Source organism: Nuphar pumila, chromosome 10 (genome assembly GCF_984573655.1).
Source record: "Nuphar pumila chromosome 10, dmNupPumi1.hap1.1, whole genome shotgun sequence".
Classification (NCBI taxonomy): domain Eukaryota; kingdom Viridiplantae; phylum Streptophyta; class Magnoliopsida; order Nymphaeales; family Nymphaeaceae; genus Nuphar; species Nuphar pumila.
Window position 1 is genome coordinate 111,373,011 of NC_143258.1, and position 20,700 is coordinate 111,393,710.

The 20,700-nt window shown below is 39.3% G+C and overlaps 1 protein-coding gene across 1 annotated transcript; it reads left to right on the forward strand.

Moving 5' to 3' along the window:
• The first annotated feature begins 1,963 nt into the window (after window positions 1–1,963).
• LOC149827917 (exopolygalacturonase-like) lies at window positions 1,964–19,922 on the forward strand. The gene is made up of 5 exons (XM_090018600.1): window positions 1,964–2,503; window positions 16,641–16,955; window positions 17,055–17,344; window positions 18,370–18,601; window positions 19,695–19,922. The coding sequence occupies exons 1-5, from the start codon at window positions 1,964–1,966 to the stop codon at window positions 19,920–19,922; spliced, it is 1,605 nt and encodes a 534-aa protein (XP_089874726.1).
• The last annotated feature ends 778 nt before the right edge of the window (window positions 19,923–20,700 follow it).

Here is a 20,700-nt window from a genome sequence, read left to right on the forward strand (position 1 = left end):
TAAGTTAATTATGAACTACCCTAATAAATGCAATGAATCTCGACCCTAAAATGAGCATTCCTAATCTAATGAAACTTACCAAATAGCATCTAGACCTTGCTGGACCTCTAATGGCTGCCGTCGTCTTTGGAGAAGATGGCAGCCTCCTAAGACTCGATTTTACAAAATTACAAAAATCTAAGTTTTGACTAACAACATAAAGCAAATGAAAAAGAACCCCCAATATGGCGGTTTAGATGCATCCTACTATTGTAGTAGCGAGGTCAACCTCTAGGTCTAAGGGATAACCCGATCTCCTAACCTCCAAGTGACTGGAAGACCATATAAATTCTTTGTTTCATAAGATAAAATATATCACTTAAGGTAGTACCATCATTATTTTCCTTGATGAGCATAAGTCTTGAAGGGGTTCGACAACATAATCTTTATTATTAGAACATTGAGTACTACATAGGCAACTAGTGCATTATGCACAAAGAGAAATATGAACCTAACCCCCAACCAATTTTCTGAAGCATGGGTTGATTTCCATGTGGACACATACTATCATTATGTTTGTTTATATGCATGTAGACATCGCTCTTGGCACCTATGGCCATCATGAGCACTTCACCTCTTGCTGGTGGATAACTAACTCTGTCACAATGACACTTACGAATACTATTCTTGTAAGAGTAGTTTACAGAGGTTTGCATAATCAAGGACTACTTTTGATCGACTGTTTGGTAGTATTTAGCCACAATGAGCACCAACATAAAATAATTGTAAGACCCACAATTTTTCTGAAATTTTAATCCAATAAAGAGAAATTTTAATGTGAAAAATCAAAGTTGTGAAAATATTGATTTAATATTTAACTTAGCTAATTAATGCTTATATTTTTAGAATGTAGAGTTTTTGTATTAATTAACCAAAAAGATTAATCCTGTGATTATTTGTTAAATGATCTTAATTGATTAGAAACAATATCAAATTAACCTTAGAGTAACTAATTACTTTTGAATTATTCCTTAAGCTATGATTTTAATATTAAAGTATTAATGTAGAGTTTGGACCTAATTGGATCAGAGCCAACTAGAAGATCCAAAGTAGAAAAAAAGTAGTGAAATAGAATTTCAAAAAAAATAAGGGCTAATATGGAATTTAAAAAAAAGAACTAGTATGGAATTTTTATAAATCGAGGTTCTTAAAAGCAATATCAACAAATAATGAAAATAATAATTAATAAAATATGGTAAAAAGGTAACTAGGTAGTTAAGATAGTTAAATTAGAATTAAACTAGAAGACAACTAAAGGGGGGGGGGGAGATTTTTGCTAATCATTACCTTAGAATTTGCAATCCAAGCGTGATCTACTAAATCCCAAGTAGAATCTCTATAAATCCTAGGTAAAAAAAAAAGCTAAAATCCTTAGCTTTGGTGTAGGTTTTCATCTTACACTACAAGAAAAACCCTGATTAGCGACGGATATTTACGGTGGATTTTTTTCGTCGCAAATTAGCGACGGACTTAGCCAGAGAACATTATCCATCGCCAATCTTTGAAATATTTTTGAAATTAGCAATGGTACAAATTCTGTCTCAAATCTGTCGCTAATTATCGACAGATCGACGACAAAAAAATTTCGTCACAAAAACTGTAGAAAATTAGCCACAGAATTAGTGAGGGATTTTTTTCGTCACTAATCCATCTCTAATTAGCGATGGATTAGCGACGAAAAAATTCCCTCCTAATTCTGTCGCTAATTTTCGATTTAAACCGTCCCACCTAAGGCACAAAATTTTCCCTCTCTCCCCCGTTCAAAATTTAAACTCATGTTCAATTTAAACTGTTCCCAAACGAGCGTTCTTGTGAGCAATTTCCTTGCCTTCGTCCTGATCTTCCCCTTTGGCCCCATCGGATCCCTGGCGTCGAGGAGGTCAAGCGACCACTGGCAAGGCTCACCGGATGATCCTGCTCACCGATGATTCCGCTGGTCGATGAAGCAGAGCCTCGTGCTTATCGCCATAAGGCTCGCCGGACGATCCCGCTGGCCGTTGAGCCGTCGTTCAACTCCGACGCAACAGATGAGGGCGGGGGAATCTTGATGAAGGGCGTGCGGATCACGGGGTGGCCATTGTACTTGGACATGCATGCGACATCGCCAGTGGACCCGCGGGTGCTGGACGCGATGTTGCCCTTCTTCACTGGCCGCTTCGGCAACCCCCATTCCCGCACTCACCTCTACGGTTGGGAGTCAGACGAGACGGTCGAGCGCGCTAGGGAGCAGGTCGCTTCCACGCCACCTACCTCCCCGTCGGCTTCGACGGCCTCCTCGACCTCGATCGCCTCTGCGATGCCATCCACCCTGACACCAACCTCATCTCTGTCATGGCCGTCAACAACGACATCGGTCCATTCTGACCTTTGCGAGACCCAATCGGAGATCTTAGGGCCGAGGGAGTACGGCTTGCTGGGATCCGGTGGTGGGTCGTCTTCCTCCTCCGCCTTCGCCGACAAATCGGTCCAAGTCCGGCCTATTGCTGCCGGAATACCGCCTGGTAGGGAGCAATTTTTTTTATTTTTTTAAAAATTTAGCAACGGATTAGTGACAGATATTATCCGTTACTAATTTAAAATAGTGAAGGACTCGCGATAGATATTATCCATCGCTAATTTAAAATAGTGACAGACTCGCGACGGATAATTTCTGTCGATAATCCATCGCAAATTAGCGACAGATAAGTTTTGTCGCTATTTAGCATCAAAAAATTCATGATGGAAGCTATCTGTCTCTAATCCGACACTAATCCATCGCTAAACTGTTTAGCGACGGATTAGCGATGAATTAGCGACGGATTTAGGTCGTTGCTAATCCACAGGTTTCTTGTAGTGTTAGAAAAAGTCTTCATGTGTTATGGAAGTCAAAGGTTATACATGGGAGATTATTTTTGAGAATTGGGTTGCACAAATCCCAACCTTTCAATCCCTCCAAATGATCTAAGCCACATATCTTTCTCGTAATCATTAACTCTTGCCTATAAATACCACTCCAAATTTAGAAGGAGAGTCACCCAAGAGTTCTCTCTCTTTTTCTCTTTCTCTTCCACAATTTTGGTATTTTGCTCATCTTCTCCACTTTAGTGTAGTGTAGGGTGCTCATTGAGGAAATCTACTCTCCACCATTTGTGAGTTGAAGATCCAAAGGTGAAGTAGTTTAAGCTAGTTGCAACAATAAGATAAGGTAAGTGGATTTATGTTTTATGTACTTTAATATTTATTCAAACTCTTCTCTCTCTTATTCTCTTTCTCCCCTCAAACCATATAAATATGTGTTTCATAATACAAGTGGGTATGGTGAAGAAATTTGCATGATATTAACCATGATGATTTTTTTTATGTATACACTTCTTATTACTATAAGTAAAATTTGAAATTAAAATATATTATCGCTCGTTCTACCTTGACTGGCCCGCCACCTGACTAGGGAATCACCGAGGCAACCGAGTAGGGGTCCACACACACCCATCTATACACAATTAGGGAATAAAAATGAGATGAAATTAGTCAAATCAACATTTGTAAACAATAAATAAGCACTCAAACACCCTATCCAAATCTGGTTGAAAATGATAATTTTATCTCATTGGGGCATTTCACCAAACGGTTGGTGAGTGTCCCCAAAATAGTGTGCAAACAACATAGAGGTTGTCCAAACACAACACGGAAATTTTGTGAACTAATTTTCTTATTACACAACAACAAAATACAAAATGGACTGAATTTAATTCACAGTATATCATGTGATATTCAGTCTAAAGAAAAACAGAGTCAAGGTTAACGTTGATCAGTTTAGGCACAACTTGGGAGTCATAGACGTCCCTATTTGCAATAGGTAAAATGTTCCCATTTTTGGACCCATATTCTCCATGGCACCCCAATGGATCATATCCACTAACCCAAGGTCCAAACACTCAAAACAATATCCATTTTATGAAACAAACAAATGGATCAGATCCCTTAAGCTAAGGTCGAGCCACCCAAATCCAATCCATGCAGGGGCATTCTTGGTATTTTGAAAATTCATGGCTCCACCTTGGAGGGTGCTCAACCATATTGAATGTGGCCTAGATGGGCATGTGATGGTTTATGAAGTTCCTTAGGTGTCATGTCTTTTTGTTTAAGTCTTATATAATTTCAGTTTTTAGCATTAGTTAGGGTTTCTAATTCCTAAGTAATTTTCTCTTTTCTCCACCTTTAGATTTATTTGAATCTTGTAATCGGTGATGTTTGTTAATGCCTCACCCTTGTCCTATATATATGGCCATCCCTTTGTTATTTGCGTATAGAAAAGTATATTTGAATTGAGTTGTAAACTCTCTCTCTCCCCTTAGGCATGCCTCTCTCTCTCTCTCTCTCACCAAATTCTGACCCCTAGGTCCTCATCTGTGCTAGGCTCCTCTGCCTTGATCCACCTTGACTTCTTGTAGGTCAAGCAATCTTGGACAAGGTTGCAACCTAGTCCATTGAGCATGTGAAACAATCAGGTACTCAGTGATTCGATAAGTCACCCTGGCGAACCACTGCTCTGACATGTTCTAGCCCCTGGCCAAATGTGGTTGACAACAGGACCAACTTCGGTGAGTCAAACCTATCATAACCCCTTTCCAAACATGTTGAACCTTACCCTAGTCAGGTTCTTCTATGTTATTAACTACAGAATCCGAACCAACCTGTAGACCTTATATCTCCCTGACCAAACATCATCTACCTCTCAAAATTTAACCGTAGGTGCTCTCATGTGTTCCCAAGATATCCTCTAGAAATCATCCACATACCATTCTCTAGTAGTGAGATATTAATTTGCTATTGAACTCTGCGAGGCTCAAAACCCAGTCCAGTCTAGTCCTATTCCCTATTTTGTCCCCCTTGTTCTTGAGCCCACTTATCCCTAACCAGAATGAGTTTGACTCTGCAATTTTTATAGTCTTACCCCACGTGTGTAGATGCCACACTAAAAAAACTAGCAAGTTTTGTTTAGCCAATTAGAAGAAATTATCTTTTTTCCTAAAGTCTATAAGAACCAAACAAAACCTATTTTGAACTTAACCCTGTTTTTTACCTACCTGACCTAACCCAGACCTAAGTTCAAACCCACTCATGTGGGCCGACTAGGAATGTAGCAATTGGTATCACAACAAACCTAGAGCAAACCAATGCCGACAATGTGAGTCCAAGTCATTCCATCTGAGATGAATTCCAAATTGATCTGTAAACTTGAGGGAAGGTCTAACACCAAATCCGATGGTGTTTGCACAGAGGATGTCAAAGCTCGCCTTCAACAAATCTTGAGCATGTTTGAACAATTCCAAGTGGACTTACAAGCCACTCGTTAGCTGCTATAACCCATTGAAATTCATTATGGGATGCTAAAAAAAAAGCATGATAAGCGAGAGGAGATCATGCAAGAACCCATTTGTGAGAAGTGCACACGAATGGACTAAGTTCTTGTAAATGAGAATTCAGAGCCCAATCTTATTGATCCTATTGATGCACCTCTGCAGTCGGTTGTGCCCTCTCCACCTGCAGCCAACGGAAGTGATTGCAACCACCCTTCCAGCAGAGTTCAAAACTTCACAGGAGGAAGCATAGACCAAACTCTAATGTTATTGTGGCTTATGAACACTTCGGCAAGGCACTCCCTAATCTAGAGAAGGATCTAGATGGCTTGCTTCACTCAAGGGGTGATGAGTCGAAGGTTCAAAGCAAGGGTCACGGTGAAAGGCAACTCGGTTGCCAACTATTTACTACAAACCTTGAGCTTGTAGCAAGATCAAAATTAGGCCGTGAGTCAAGGCCTATTCCCTAGATGGCGCGCCTCAAGCGCATTGCAGTTCCCTCCGGGTTTGATGAGATTGTGTCCAATCCCAGTTGCAGCATAGGAGGATTCACCATAGCAAGGAAACAAACAAATTTATGTTAGTGATGGAAGCAAAGGCAAGGGGTTTCGTACATCCCCTATTGGCACATAGAATGTATGTCTATTTGAGTTGTGGACTATGAAGGAACCTTATGGAACTCAACTTCTACATCTTCAAAATAAGGAGAAGAACAAGGGAACATTGGCACAAATGAATAGAGCAAATCAAAGTCATGTGTTTGATCACGGGAAAGGCCAACCATGGGTGTACCACAAGTGAAGGTAGATTCATCAGTTGGAGGCTCACCCTAATAGGCCACTTGCATACGTGAGACACGCAAGTGTTGTGGGTGCAGTTGGCTGGAAGAGTCTGCGGAACCTTTGTTTTTATGTTCTTTCTTTTCCCTGTTGTTCTTTCCTTTGTTCTTTGGTATGTATGGTCATGTAACACCTCCTAACTGGAACCAAGCTTGTCTTCGACCTTGAGAGAACCTCAGTCCAATACCCAACTCATTTTCCTTAGCCCAGCCAAGTAAAAACCCACCTGTATCCAAGTGTGTCCAAACCTGAAACCCGTAGCAACCTAAAACCTTATCAAACTTCAAAAAATTCTCCAACCTAAACTATAAAGAATCTAGATCTAAAATTTGGACCCTAGATTTTTAAAAGTATGATTAACTTAACTCCAAAATTTTAGGATTATTTAGTTTCTAGTGGTGAGAACTCGATTTTACTATCCAGTTGGTCGCTATCCAAACCTAGCATGTTCCTGCATAATTTTGAATTTTTCACTAGACCATTTGGAAGAACTATATTTTTTAGTGAAACTTGTCCAAAACTAAACCCAATTTGTCTTGCACCCATCTTGAATTTTTGATGTCTAGGACCATATCCTCAAATTTTATAATTTTATATTGTACTATTCAAGAGAACTAGACTTTTTGTCAAAGGCTACCTGAACTAGTATGTCTCACCTAAACTAGCCTATCTCTTTATCCAACTTATCTAAGTTAAGTCTATTAAATCTAAGCATATGTCCCTAACAAAAAATCTATGACCCTTACCTGAGTCAACCTATGTCCAGTCAGTTGGGGTGGAGGTGCTACATTAATAGCTAGATAAAGATTCATGAGTAGTTTGATACTTCTACCCAGCTTGGAGGAAGTGGTTGTGATGATATCTCGATCTTTGAGTGTCGAAGATGAAGTGTTATGACAATGCTGATTGATCATCATAAGAGTTGCACCTTGCTGAGTATTGATCAAATTTTTGAAAACCAACGGATCAAACTATAAACTCGGTTATAACTTATGACAAGGGAAACATTGCATTAAATAACGAATTATCAGAGTAGTGGAGTGAATGCACAAAGGGTGTCACCTTGAAATGTTTCATTGCCTAAGATACTAGGCAAAACTTAAGGAGAAGGGATTGATACATTCCTATTTTGGGTCCAAACACTCAAAACAAGATCCATTTCATGAAATGGATCCCCTTAAGCCAAGGTTCAGCTGGCCAAGCCCGATCATTGTAGGGGCATTCTTGGTATTTTAAAATTTTATGGCTCCACCTCAGAAGGTGCCCAACCCTATTGAATATGGCCTAGATGGATGTGTGATGGATTTTATGAAGTTAGTTGGGTGTTCTCTCTTTTGGTTTAGGTCTTATTTAATTTCAGCTTTTAGCATTAGTTAGGTTTTTTAATTCCTAAGTGATTTTCTCTTTTCTCTAGATTTATATTTATTTAAATTTTATAATTGGTAATGGTTGTTAATACCTTACCCTTGGCCTATATATATGGCCATCCCTTTATTATTTGCATATAGAAAAGTATTTGAATTGAGTTGTAAACTCTCTCTCCTCCTTGGGCGTGTCCCTCTCTCTCTATCTCTCACCTACCCCTGGCCCATAGGCCATCACTCACATTCCCCTTGGCCCCTAGGTCCTCGTCCACCTTCAGTCACTCTAACCTCTAGTAGGTCAAGCAATCTTTGAATAGGCTACAATCGAGTCCATGAGTCCATTGAACATGTGAAGCAATCATGTAATCAATGGTTCGACAAGTCACCTTGGCGAACCACTGCTCTGACGTGTTCCAGCCCCTGGCCAAATGAGGTTCACAATTGGACCAACTTCGGTGAGTCAACTCAGCCTTGTCCTAAGCTCAGACCTACCTTAACTCCTTTCCAAACCCGTTGAACCTTACCCCAATCAGGTTCTTCTATGTTGTTAACTGAAAATTTTGAACCAACTTGCAGACCTTGTATCTCCCTAACCAGACCTTATCTACCTATAAAAATTTAACCCTAGGTGATCCAACGTGTCCCCAAGCTACCCTACAAAAATCAGCCTCAGACCATTCTCGAATAGTGATATATTAATTTTCTACTGAACTCTGCCAGGGCCAAAACCCAGTCCAGTCTAGTCTTGTCCCTTATTTTGTCTTACATGTTCCTGAGCCCATTTCTCCATAACCAGAATGAGTTTGACTTTGAATTTTTTATAGTCTTCTTCCATGTGTCTAGAAATTCCACCTAAAAAATCAATCATTTATGTTTAGCCAATTAGGAGAAATCACCTTTTTCCTAAAGTCTGTCAGAACCAAACAAATCTTGTTTTGAACTTAATCTTGTTTTGAACTTAACCCTATTTTTGATCTACCTGACCAAACCCAAACCTAGGTTCAAACCAACATAACAATAGGGTATGATGCAACACATAAATTTAGATTGTTATCTCGAGATAATATCAGTGCACAATCAGTTGATGCAATTGATCGACACTCAACAGATTATGCGTTATGTTGGGGGTGCCTAAAATCCTCCCAAAAAAAAACAGAGATTTGATTGAGATTTGTCAATAGCGACTTTACAGTTCAAATAGACTCCCAATAACCACAGTCTTGAACATTAAACAGGTCAACTATGAACAAATTCAACAAAATTCTAGTTCTGTACAAAAATCTAATACGCAGGAAACATATAACTCTATCATAAACATATGCTAAATCTAACAAATCTGATTGAAATTAGAACCTACAGAATTCAATCCAAATACCTCAAACAACAAGCTCAAGAACACATTTCTATCATAAACAGTTTTAACAAATATGGATTCACCAACACGCGCATTTCTGATACATGCCTGCATGACAAAAATAATCCAAGACAGGTTCAATAGTGAAGAAGGCAAGATTTAACGCAACCCTGGTTGGGCATGTGAGTTGTTTGTGCGTGATTTTATCAATGTCAATTAAACATGTTTTAACTCTAAATAAAATCAAAATATTATCATAATAGCCAAATTGATGTAAGTTGTATTTGACAAAAACTAACCAACCTTAAAGAAAACACTTCAAATAACCACACACGTTAAAGGAGAGATGAGGAACAACTTAGCTTTGTCATCCACCAAGCTAACCAAGCAAAATGGGGGTTTTGTTCACCACTTCAACAACTCCCAAAAAGACCAAGATTGGTTCACGTTTGATCAAAGAAACATGTAGTACATGTAGCTCCGGCCACGACCACCATAGAGACGACGATGAGGAGTCTCTTCCACTTGCATGACTCTTCTAAGAAGAGGTTTTCTCATAACATACCAAGAAGAAGTAGAAGATATTCCTCACATTTTTTTAGGGTTCTCTTTTATAAAACCAAAAAGAGAAGGGTAGCCCAACATTTTTGTGGACTTGAATAGTCGTCCAACCCTACCCAATGGGCTGGGTTGGGTCCAACAACTATGTTGTTGCCTAATGAGAGTTCTTTAGGATCTAATAAATAGATTTTAGTCACCCTTCAGATCCAGTCAATTCAAAATAAAAAATAAAATCTACCTTGAAACCCTATAGTAGCCCAAATGGATCCTAACAGGCTATTGGACCAAGATCTAGATGTGATAATTTAATTAGAAAATAGACAAGTCCTAAAAAAAATCTCAAAAATCACAAATAAAATATAAATCCCACATAACGCTTTTCGGATAAGAATAACGTGTAATTTATCCAAAATAAATTCTGGAAGTTTTCAAAATTACCAAAAAATATGAAAAATAGGCATTTTGACCTGCGGGCTCGATTTAAGTTGTGTAGGAATGCGTCTTTATCATGTTCTCCTCTATCTAGCCAAGATATGTTGCATCAATTCCCTCGAACTTAAAAGGCTTTGTCCTCGAATTCTGCTTTTTGTTAGTTGGATTACCATAATATCTGAAAAAAATATTTGGATGGAATATTCAACTTGTAAACTAATTTTGCAAATTTAAGGGGAACAATATGATAACTCACTAAATTTCCACACTTATATGGTACACTTTTTGTTACCAAAATAACAAAATCACAAGATTGAGAGATTACCTTTCATCGACTTTATTAAAATACTTGTGAACTTCTTAAAAGTTCAGAAAATAGATGAAATGGATTATGTCCTGATTAAAATTATTTTCTCTATTTACTTATGCAAAAAGACTAAATTCCAAAGGACAATATGAAATACAAAGATTTTCTTTACACAAGATTTTATTGAGAAGAGCATATTTAACAATTTGACCTCATGATAATGTTGTCAAAACCTTAGAAGAATCTAATTGTCCACAAGTAAGAGTTTGTCAACTAACATAACAGATAAAAAAATGAGTTTTGGTTAAGAATGTCACATGATAATTCAAAACCTAATTCAGAATAAGAAAGTGTAATGAAAGAAGTAAAACACAATCTAAAAATTAACAATTCAAAAGATTTGTTTGCCAAAAATATACACTTATCAGGGATAGCATCAAATTGTTCTTTCCTTAAAGTAGAGAAGACCGATTGCAAATGAGACACATGATCAAAAACCAAATAGGGATAGCATGCAGACACTTTAGACAACGGTTCTTCCATCTCCTGCTTAACTAGGAGTGAAGTAGGAGGGTTAGTTGGGCTAGGCTTTGGTGAGGTTGATTGAGTGGGTATGTCTCTAGAGGATTCTAATACAATTTTCCTATCTTCATACTTGAATGAGTATATGTTTGTCCAACCACTATGAATAATGGATCTATCATATTGTCGTGGCCTACCTGAAATGAGATAACTCATATCCATCAGGTAAGCATCACCAAAATTAAGGATGAACATATTTGGATTGTCCTCACTCCTCATACTCGAGTCAAATGCAGAGAAAAAGAGAGTTGCAACGCCCATGAGATATTTAGCATCACTGAGAGTGATGTATGAGCCTTCTCCTTCTTCCTCACTGTCGAAGATTGGATCATTGTGAATCTCGTAGATAGGTTCATCGGGAGGCTCTTTCGTAAAAAATATAGAGGTATAAATGACCTCTTCCTCCTCATCATCCCTTTGTGCTCGGTGGACCTCCATAGCAACTAATCATAGCTCCATGGTGTCCAACTGGTGTTGGATCTTGTGGTTCTGCTTACGCAAAATATGAGACTTCAATACATCCATTCTCTGCATCCATCTGATGCTGATGAACGTAGTATTGCTAATCAAGTTTCTGATTGATTTCAAGAAACTCCATAACTATACTTGGGTCGTATGCTCTTCGAGGCATTATGGGAAACTAGGGACTTTACCAAATTAGAAAACTCGGTAACCATATGCTTTGATACCAACCTGATGACTCCTATGTGTCAAGGATACCAGGAAATAACTTAGCAATGCGTTTAAGTATGAATACAACCCAAATATGTCGAATGTGGGGGTTTTCCCTGAATGAATTCCACCTCTCTTTGATGTGTTCATATGCAGGAATTTCAGTGATATCACAACAAGTAAAATTTAGAATTAAAGTATGTTATTGATGGTTCTACTTTGACCGACCCACCACCTTACTAGGGAGTTATCGGAGTAGCCGAGTAGGGGTTCTTCCACATCCATCCCATATAGGATTAGGGAATCAAAATGGGTTCCTAATATACTATTTTTTGTGGTCAAATCAATATTTGTAAACAACAAATAAGCACTCAAACACCATATCCAAATCAAGCTGCAAATGAACCTGTCTTGGGGTTCCTAATATACTATTTTATCTCATTGAAGTGTTTTACCGAACGGTGGGTGAGCATCCACAAAATAATGTGCAAACAACGTACAAGCTGTCCAAACACAACAAAAAAATTTCATAAACTAATTTTCCTGTCACACAGCAACAAAATACAAAATAGAATTAATTTAATTCATAGTAAATCAGGTGTCCTTTAGTCAAAAGAAAAATAAAGTCAAGGTTAACATTGATCAGTTTTGGTGCAACTTGAGAGTCACAGACATCCCTATTCACAATAGGGTATGATGCAAGACATGAATTTAGATTATTATCTTGAGATAATATCAACACATAATCACTTGATGCAACTTATTCACACTCAACAAATTACGTGCTATACTAGGGGCACATTAAATCCAAGAAGAAACAAAGATTTTATTCATATTTGTCAATACCGATTTTTGAGGTTCAAATGGACTCTCAATAGATGTAGTCTTGGACGTTAAACAAGTTAACTGTGAACAAATTCAGCAAGATTCCAGTATTATACACAAATCCAATACACGGAAACAAATCTGATTAAATATACAACCTGCAGAATTCAGTCGAAAAACCTTGAACAACAAGCTCAAGAACACATTACTATCATAAACATTTTTAACAAATATGCATTCACCAACACATGCATTTTTTATACACGTCATGCATGACAAAAATAATCCTAAGATAGGTTAAGTGTTGACGATGGCAGGGATTATGGCAACCCTAGCTGGGTGTGCATGCCATTTGTATATGTGATCGGGTCGGGTTGGCGGGTTGGCGTGTCAGCATACCTCAACCCGAACCCGACCCGTTTATTAAACGGGTCAGCTGTGGCAAACACGAACCTGACCCGTTTAATAAACGGGTAACCCGACAGGACCCGCCAACCCATTTAATAAATGGGTTGGGTCGGGTAAACGGGTTTTCAGGTTCGCGGGTCAGGTTGGCGGGTCGGGTTGGCGGGTTGACGGATCGGGTTGGCAGGTCGGGTTGACGGGTCGGGTTGGCGGGTTGGCAGACGGGTTGGCGGGTTGACCCACCCGCCTAACCCGTTTATTAAACGGGTCAGCCGGGTTGGCGGGTTGGCATACCCCCAACCCGAACCCAACCTGTTTAATAAACGGGTTACGCGGGTCGACCCGTTTATTAAACGGGTTGGCTTAAGCCCAACCCGAACCCGCCTAAGAGGCGGGTTGGCGGGTCGGGTCAGAAATTGCCACCCCTAAATACATGCAATGGATTTTTTATTTCATTTCCTTTAAACATGTTGTAACTCTAAATAAAATTAAAATATTATCATAACAGCCAAACTTATGCAAGTTGTATTTGACAAAAATTAACCAACCTCAAAGAAGACACTTCAAATAACCACACACATTAAAGGAGAGATAGGAATGGCTTGGCTCTAGCATCCACCAACCTGACCAAGCAAAAGGGGGGTCTCGTTCACCACTTCAACAGCTCCCAAATGGACCGAGATTGGTCCACATTCGATCGAAGAAACAAGTAGCACATGCGCTCCGGCCATGACCACCATGGAGAGGTTGATAGGGAGTTTCTTCCACCTGCATGACTCTTTTAAGGAGAGGTTTTTCTGACAGCATACCAAGAAGAAGAAGATCTTCCTCACATTTTTTTAGTGTTCTCTTTTATAAAACCAAAAGGAGAAGAAGGGGAGCCCAACATTTTTGGGGCCTTTAATAGCCGCCCAAACCTACCCAATGGGCTGGGTTGGGTACAACAGCTATATTGTTGCCTAATGAGAGTTCTTTAGGATCCAATAATTTGATTTGAGTGATCACCAAATCCAATCAATTCAAAATAAAAAATAAAATCTACCTTGAAACCCCAAACATTCTCTAGTAGCCCAAATAGATCCTAACGGGCTACTAGACCTAGATTCGGATCCAATAATTTAATCGAAAAATAGACAAGTCTTGAAAAAAATCTCAAAATCACAAATAATATCTAAATCCTACAAAACGATTTTTTGGATAAAAATAATGTGTATTTTCTCCCAAATAAATTCTGAAAGTTTTCAAAATTATCTAAAAATACCAAAATTATGTGTTTTGGCCTGCAATCTTGGTTTAAGCTAGGTGCAAACATGTCTTAATCACGTTCTCCTCGAGCTTGCCCAGATGCACTGCATCACCCTTTATTAGACCCTCTCTTTTCTATTTAAGAATTACAAGTGGGTTTTTGGGATCAGCATTCTTAATATTAATTTTATTTTTTATTCTTAATAATTTGAGTGTTCTTTTGTAGCCTCCTAACTGCAGTTGGAGGATCATTCTATGAATTTTAGAGTTCAAGGCAATTCAAGTGCTCTTTTGCATAATTATTTTACGCTTTCAATGGTCGTGCAAGCCTATTCAAAGTGCATCTGAAAGGGTTAGCTGATTGTATCCTTAAGGTAGACGTCATAACCTTTTGCACCTTGTTAACAGTGTAACCGGATCAGCATGTCCGGCTCCATTAGATCCAGATCCAATGTGTGAAAATAAAAAAGATTCAGACCCAAAACATGAAGAGAAAAGTTTTCATCCCAAGGATGGACTCAAATAAAGAAATCTTCACAAGCACGGCATCAAGACTTTTCATTGTAACAAAGGAGATCAAAATTCTGGAAACGTCCAGATTGGTACTTGTCTGTGAAAATATATACAATTGCGCTATTAAAGGATTATCAAGGAAAGGAGGGGCGAATATCCAAGTTTATTATAAAAAAGAATCTAGAACTCTCTCTCTCTCTCTCTCTAAACTATTTTAGAGCCCTACCCAAATTTGCAGGGTCCGTAACCCTCAACCTCCAACCGTAGCCAAGTAAGATTTTTTTCTTTGGATTTTGTTAGCTTATATATATTTACATACGCGATGCCACCCATTGGCTGCCTAATTTCTTGTCAATCTAACACAAGATGGTACCACAAACCGCTGGAGTTGCATCAGGCAAGCAACCAGCCAGCTTAGACCTGTTTTTTCAATTCAACATACAATTTCTTTTTTCCTTTTCTTCCGTTGCATAAGGAGCCAAATGGTGGTTCTCACCTGTTTTTTTTTTAAGTTTTGAATATTTAATGCGCTGTTGTGGTACAAACGATAAGTTGAATTCGTTTTTTAGAGGCGTGGTCCTTTTTTAGGGTAAAGCACATGCTTTTGCAAACTTTCTCATTTCTCCTCTCTTATTTTTTGACTTTGGAATTGATTCCCCTGTTTAAGACTCAACATAATAGAATTTCCGAGTTCAAGGTTTTTATATCATTATATAGGCTACTGAATCAATGATTAGGGGTAGTGGCAAGTTATTCTGCCTTTTCCGTCCATACAGACCGAACATGAAATCATTACTCAAGGGCAGAATATCAGCTACCATGATCCAGATGCATACTTATCCCAATAATTTGAAACCATTGACTTGAGCCTTCCGAAGCATATATGTTTCCTTTCATCATATCATATTGATATTTTTGGTACGGCATCGTAACAACGATAATCTACTAAAATACAACATTAGAAGAGTAAAGCATCGACTGCATGCTAAAAATATGCAACAAGTTTTTCTGACAGAAAAAAAAAATTATGCAACAAGTTATATATAATGAAAACGAAACCACAACGGCGAAACGAGAACAGCTGCAAAGCTTATGACAAATCAAGATATCCGGCACCTTTGCTGCTTCATCAATGCATTTGAGAAGCACCAAGTAATAGCGGGCATGTTTTCGCCATCAAATTTAATTTCGTGGTTGCTGGATGAACGATTAGTTTCGAAAACTTCCAAGACCAACATATAAATTCTCAGACCTCCCTCACTGAGCATTTTGGAGGAAGAAAAAGAAGATATCGATTGTCTTCTCCATCTTCTTCAAGTTGTTTTCTTCTTTCGTTACAATGGATATCAGGTTTGCTTTTCTGCTATCTTCCTTTGCTCTTTCTGCGTACTCTGCCATCTCAGGAGCAGCAACAAGCTCTGGAGTTTATATTGTAGACTACTATGGTGCCAAAGGCGATGGTGAAAGCGACGATAGCCAGGTCAGTTTTGGTCTTTTCAACATTTATACTTTTGTTGCTTCCTTTGGATCTTCCTTTAGTTATCTGTAATGTACGCCTTGATGACCGAATTTTTCTTGAAAGACGCACTGATGAAGGATGACCAAATAAATAAATACATAAATAATTTTGAGAACTTATAAGAATTCCAACTACAGTCTACTTTTTCTGAAACTTTTCCATTCCGTAACTGAACCTTTTCGTTGTTTCACGGCATCTGTTTTTTCTTTCCTGAACTGTTACTAGGCAAATGCCAGTTGCCAGGGTCTATCACTAGCGTTACTTCCTTTTGTTTCTCCAATTCAAAGTGCCCCGTTTTGAAGACAAAAGTTTAAGTTGTGATTTTGAGTTGACATACGTGTTCAGTTTTTCCTTTTTTTTTGACGAGGTACCCTCACCGGCTACCGGGTCACTTAATGGACCTAAACCTGAGTGGGGTCACGGGCACCCAAGTCCTTACAAAGCCCACCAGTTAAAGGCACCCGCACACCCAGTAAAGGCCGAACCTGAGACAAAAAGAGTCGTCACCTTATCCCCAAGCCCACGTGTGATACCTGTGATGAACTTATGATCCATGACAATTATAACAATTTTATTGATGTGCTTGGTAATCAAAACTTTACTTTTATTATCACCTTTGGTAATTAATCGTGTTGGAATTTTAGGCATTTATGGCAGCTTGGAATGATGCTTGTGGATCCTCCGGGAGCCCAACTCTTGTCATCCCCACTAAGAAATACTTGGTGGGACCCCTTCAGTTTTTGGGGCCATGCAAGAATACCGGTGTTCTTACGGTGCAAGTGCAGGGAGTGGTCAAGGCATCAACCAACATGACTTCGTACATGGGCCAGGAATGGATACTCTTTGCTTACGTTAACAACCTCAATTTAACTGGAACTGGAACCTTTGATGGGCAAGGAGCAACAGCTTGGCCACTCGACCAATGTCCTTTCAAGTTACAGTGCAAAATCTTACCAGTCGTAAGTTTAGTTTGGTATCATTTGGTGGTAGACTGAGAGTGGGAGTCTCCTTTCAGATTGATTGACTGGTTATTGTTTGGGGTTCTTGGCATGTTGCAGTCGCTCAAGTTTGCTTTCTTGAACAATACCGAAGTTGCAGGAATAACGTCATTGAACCCCAAGTTCTTCCACATTGCTCTCCTGAACAACAACAATTTCAAAGTCCACGACATCCAAATCACTGCACCAGGCTACAGCCCAAACACTGACGGGATCCACCTTGAGGGCTGCACCGGCGTCAAGATCCTGCAGAGCAACATTGCAACCGGAGATGACTGCATTTCCGTTGGACATGGGAACACTGATGTGTATGTCCAAGGCATTAACTGCGGCCCCGGACACGGAATTAGGTAAAAAAATTAACAAAAGCAAAGAACAAAGATAGAGAGAGAGTGTAACCGATGAATGTTTTCAGCTTAGTTGATTGAGAAAAGATCGTAGCATGCAGAAACCCCTAACAGTCACAACATCTGAGCATTGTCAAAATATCAACATAGCAGTACTCAACATCACACAAAACTGCCGCTTCGAAGTCGCTGCCAATGTGTATGTGTCGTGTATCAGTCGCGTTCACTGTTTTTAATAGATGCCAACAAAATTAGTTAGGTTTCCCTTTCCCCGCAACTTTACAACAAGGCTTTGCAGATCGGTTCCACTCATCCCCTATGTCATCCATATCCCTGCTCCCTGCTTGGGAATGAATGTAGGTTATTTTGATCAAATCGGACTCCAAAGACGTGATCTGCATCATTCATTTATTGAAAATAGTCATTTAAAACGCCTAAAACTGACTTGTGTGCAGCATTTTTTTTTTTTTTTGCGATTCAAAAAATAGTTGACAAAACACAAAATTTTGTGATTTAAAAGACCTGTCAACAATCAAATGCCAAGAGACACTACTAGCACGTCACTCCTTAGTGCTCAAGCATCAGCATCCTTCTCTAGGAATTGAACCATTTCCATCGGTTCTCTTCAGCCGCGGCTCCTGCTAGCCCTCTCTCTCTCTCTCTCTCTCTCTCGCTCTCTCTCACAAAAGAAACTAATACCAATGGCTAAGCTAATAGAGAACAAAATCCGAATTACTAACTTAGTACTTGCCCCCCAACAGCAGTCTGCCACGTATCCTGCTGCTGGGCTCACTGTGCCCATGGTGGTGCTCATCCGAGGGTGGGCTCAACGGTGGTGGGGTCCCCTGCTACACCAAAATGGACCTGGGAACAGTGGGCCCAAGGCGCATGAAGGCCACCATTTGGGTGGACCCCATGATATATTGGCCCCATCCAGTGGGCCGAGTACTTGCTAGGTACACGGCACTAGTACCAGAGCTGACCTGGAATCCACTAACATGTTATGTTTTATGGGTATGTCAAACCAGTGTGGGCAGCTTGGGCAAGTATCCTCACGAGAAGGATGTCAACGGGTTGGTAGTAACTGGATGCACCCTCACCAACACCATGAATGGCATAAGAATCAAGTCATGGCAAGCATCCCCACTTATCACCTCCGCAAGAAACATGACTTTCAAAGACATCGTCCTCAGGGGCGTTCGCAACCCAATCATCATCGACCAAAACTACTGCCCTTTCAGAACTCCCTGCGCTACAAAGGTAAAACCTTTTTTTCCCCATTCCCGTTTCCCCCTTTTTTGCTCACATAAGCATCAAATGTTCAGGAAGGTTGTATACTGCATTCATCAACAAGATAACATACTCCCTTTAATTTGGATACCATGCTTTTCGTTAATTTGCACTTCCATCCCCACTTCTCCACCTTCTGTATTCATTAATTGAATTTGGTGGTCTAGATGGTGGCACCATCTGCCAATGTAAGCAAGCCAAACCAATCTAGGTAATGGGTTTGAATTGAGATCAGGTGCTATGTGATTGCACACTTTAAGTATGCTGCATCATCTCGCCACCCATCATCTGCTGTTGGGCCCCATAGCTGGCAGGTTGATGCCAAGGATGGTGGGAGATCAGGTGCAGCAGCACACTAAGGTGTTCAATCACATTGCACCTGATCCTCCCTCAGTGGGTTAATTACTTGCTCTTGGCTTTATGCATCTGACAATAATACAAATGTTCCCTCTGGACATAGGGAAGGAAGTCGAGAATGATATCCTCAAACCTTGCAGTCACCGTCGCCTCATGTTCTTTTGGATTTTAAAAGAACATATATCTCGGAGTGCAGAGATGGTTTCTAACCTTCTGCCTTTTGCATGAAGTGGCCACCCTCAGAAAAACCCACCACATTGTCAAGATGACAAATTACAATGGACTCGTTTGCAAAAGTTATAGCGGCTAGCGTTTTTCTTGCTTAATCTAAGCATGCAAGTTATGAATGCATCCTGCATTGTTTGTTTAATAGAAAAACATGCTCCGAATCAAAAAAATTTAACAAAAAACAGTGACCGTTTTTGTAAAGTCATGTTATAACGGTCTAAAATTAAAAAAAACTTGGAAAAGCTTTAATACATCTTTTCTACCGAGTATAAAATGGAGACTCTATTTGTAGAGACTAATTCACAACATCAGCTGTAATTATGACTTACTAAACAGTCCATTCTGAACTTGGTTCAAAGGGAAACTGAGCTTCATGGCGTGAAGGTTAAGCCAAGCCCATAGGGGCTCAGTTGCTGCTAAATTTCTTTTGGCCCAGGGTTTTATTGCTAACAAGAAGCTAACTAATCTTTTTCTACAGACACCATCACGCGTTAAGATCAGTGACATCATATTCAGCAACATCACAGGGACATCAACTACACGAATGGCAGTGAATCTGCAGTGCAGCTCTGAGTGTCCTTGCCAAAATATTTTTTTTCAAGATATTAACCTCAGCTACAATGGCTATGGAGGGCCTGCAAAATCTTCTTGTGCCAATGTCAATGCCTCCTACAGTGGGACACAGGTTCCTCCTCCTTGCAACTGAAGAACCATAATTGTAAACATGAGTTGGCTTACTCTCTTGCATGAACAAGTGATTGAGTGTTGTGATTAGTAGATGGCACCCACGGCCTGGGATCCATTGATTCTTTTGTTTTTTTGTCTTTTCCTCCTTTCTTATTAACATTTCTACAACCCGATAATTGTTGGGTTATTAATTATGTATTACTAATTTGCAATTGGAAATACCATTTTCTTAGCATGTATTACTCTCCCTCAGAATTTTCATAAATATTCAAGCATCTAAAAAATAATCTTTTTTTATCGAAAATACACAGTGCAACAGTCAATTCTTAGAAAATTCACCATGCTGAACACGTCTGCATGGTCAGATTGGAAAAAGAAGTGTTGAAAATGCACATGGTAGTTTTTATTATTCTTTTTCTTAAACCTGTCCATACGGATGTGATGTACATGCTTAATTTTAAAGGGACTTGCTCTTGGATCTTCCCATTGAGATTCGTATCAGGATTTTTTAAGAAATGAAAATTAATTCCTCAGAATTTTCTTAAATATTCAAGCATCCAAAAATCATGTTTTTCTTAGAAAACATATGATCCAACAGTTAATTCCTAGCAAAAGGACTATGTCAACTACATCTCCCAGGGTTGGATTTGGAAAGAAGTATCGAAGATGCCTAATTCACACTCTAGTTCTCATATTTTTAATTCTCATATTCTAGTGGCTATATATATATATATATAATGCAACCCTTAGGTGAGCAGCTACAGTGGAATGGGCCTGGTGTCCATCACTGGGCGGGA

Excerpts from the sequence above, each read along its gene's own strand:
- LOC149827917 (XM_090018600.1), top strand. The coding sequence starts at position 1,964 with ATGATTCCGCTGGTCGATGAAGCAGAGCCTCGTGCTTATCGCCATAAG. Across the intron at positions 2,504-16,640 it reads CCGCCTTCGCCGACAAATCG|GCATTTATGGCAGCTTGGAA; the intron begins GTCCAAGTCCGG and ends TTGGAATTTTAG. Across the intron at positions 17,345-18,369 it reads GGCCCCGGACACGGAATTAG|TGTGGGCAGCTTGGGCAAGT; the intron begins GTAAAAAAATTA and ends ATGTCAAACCAG.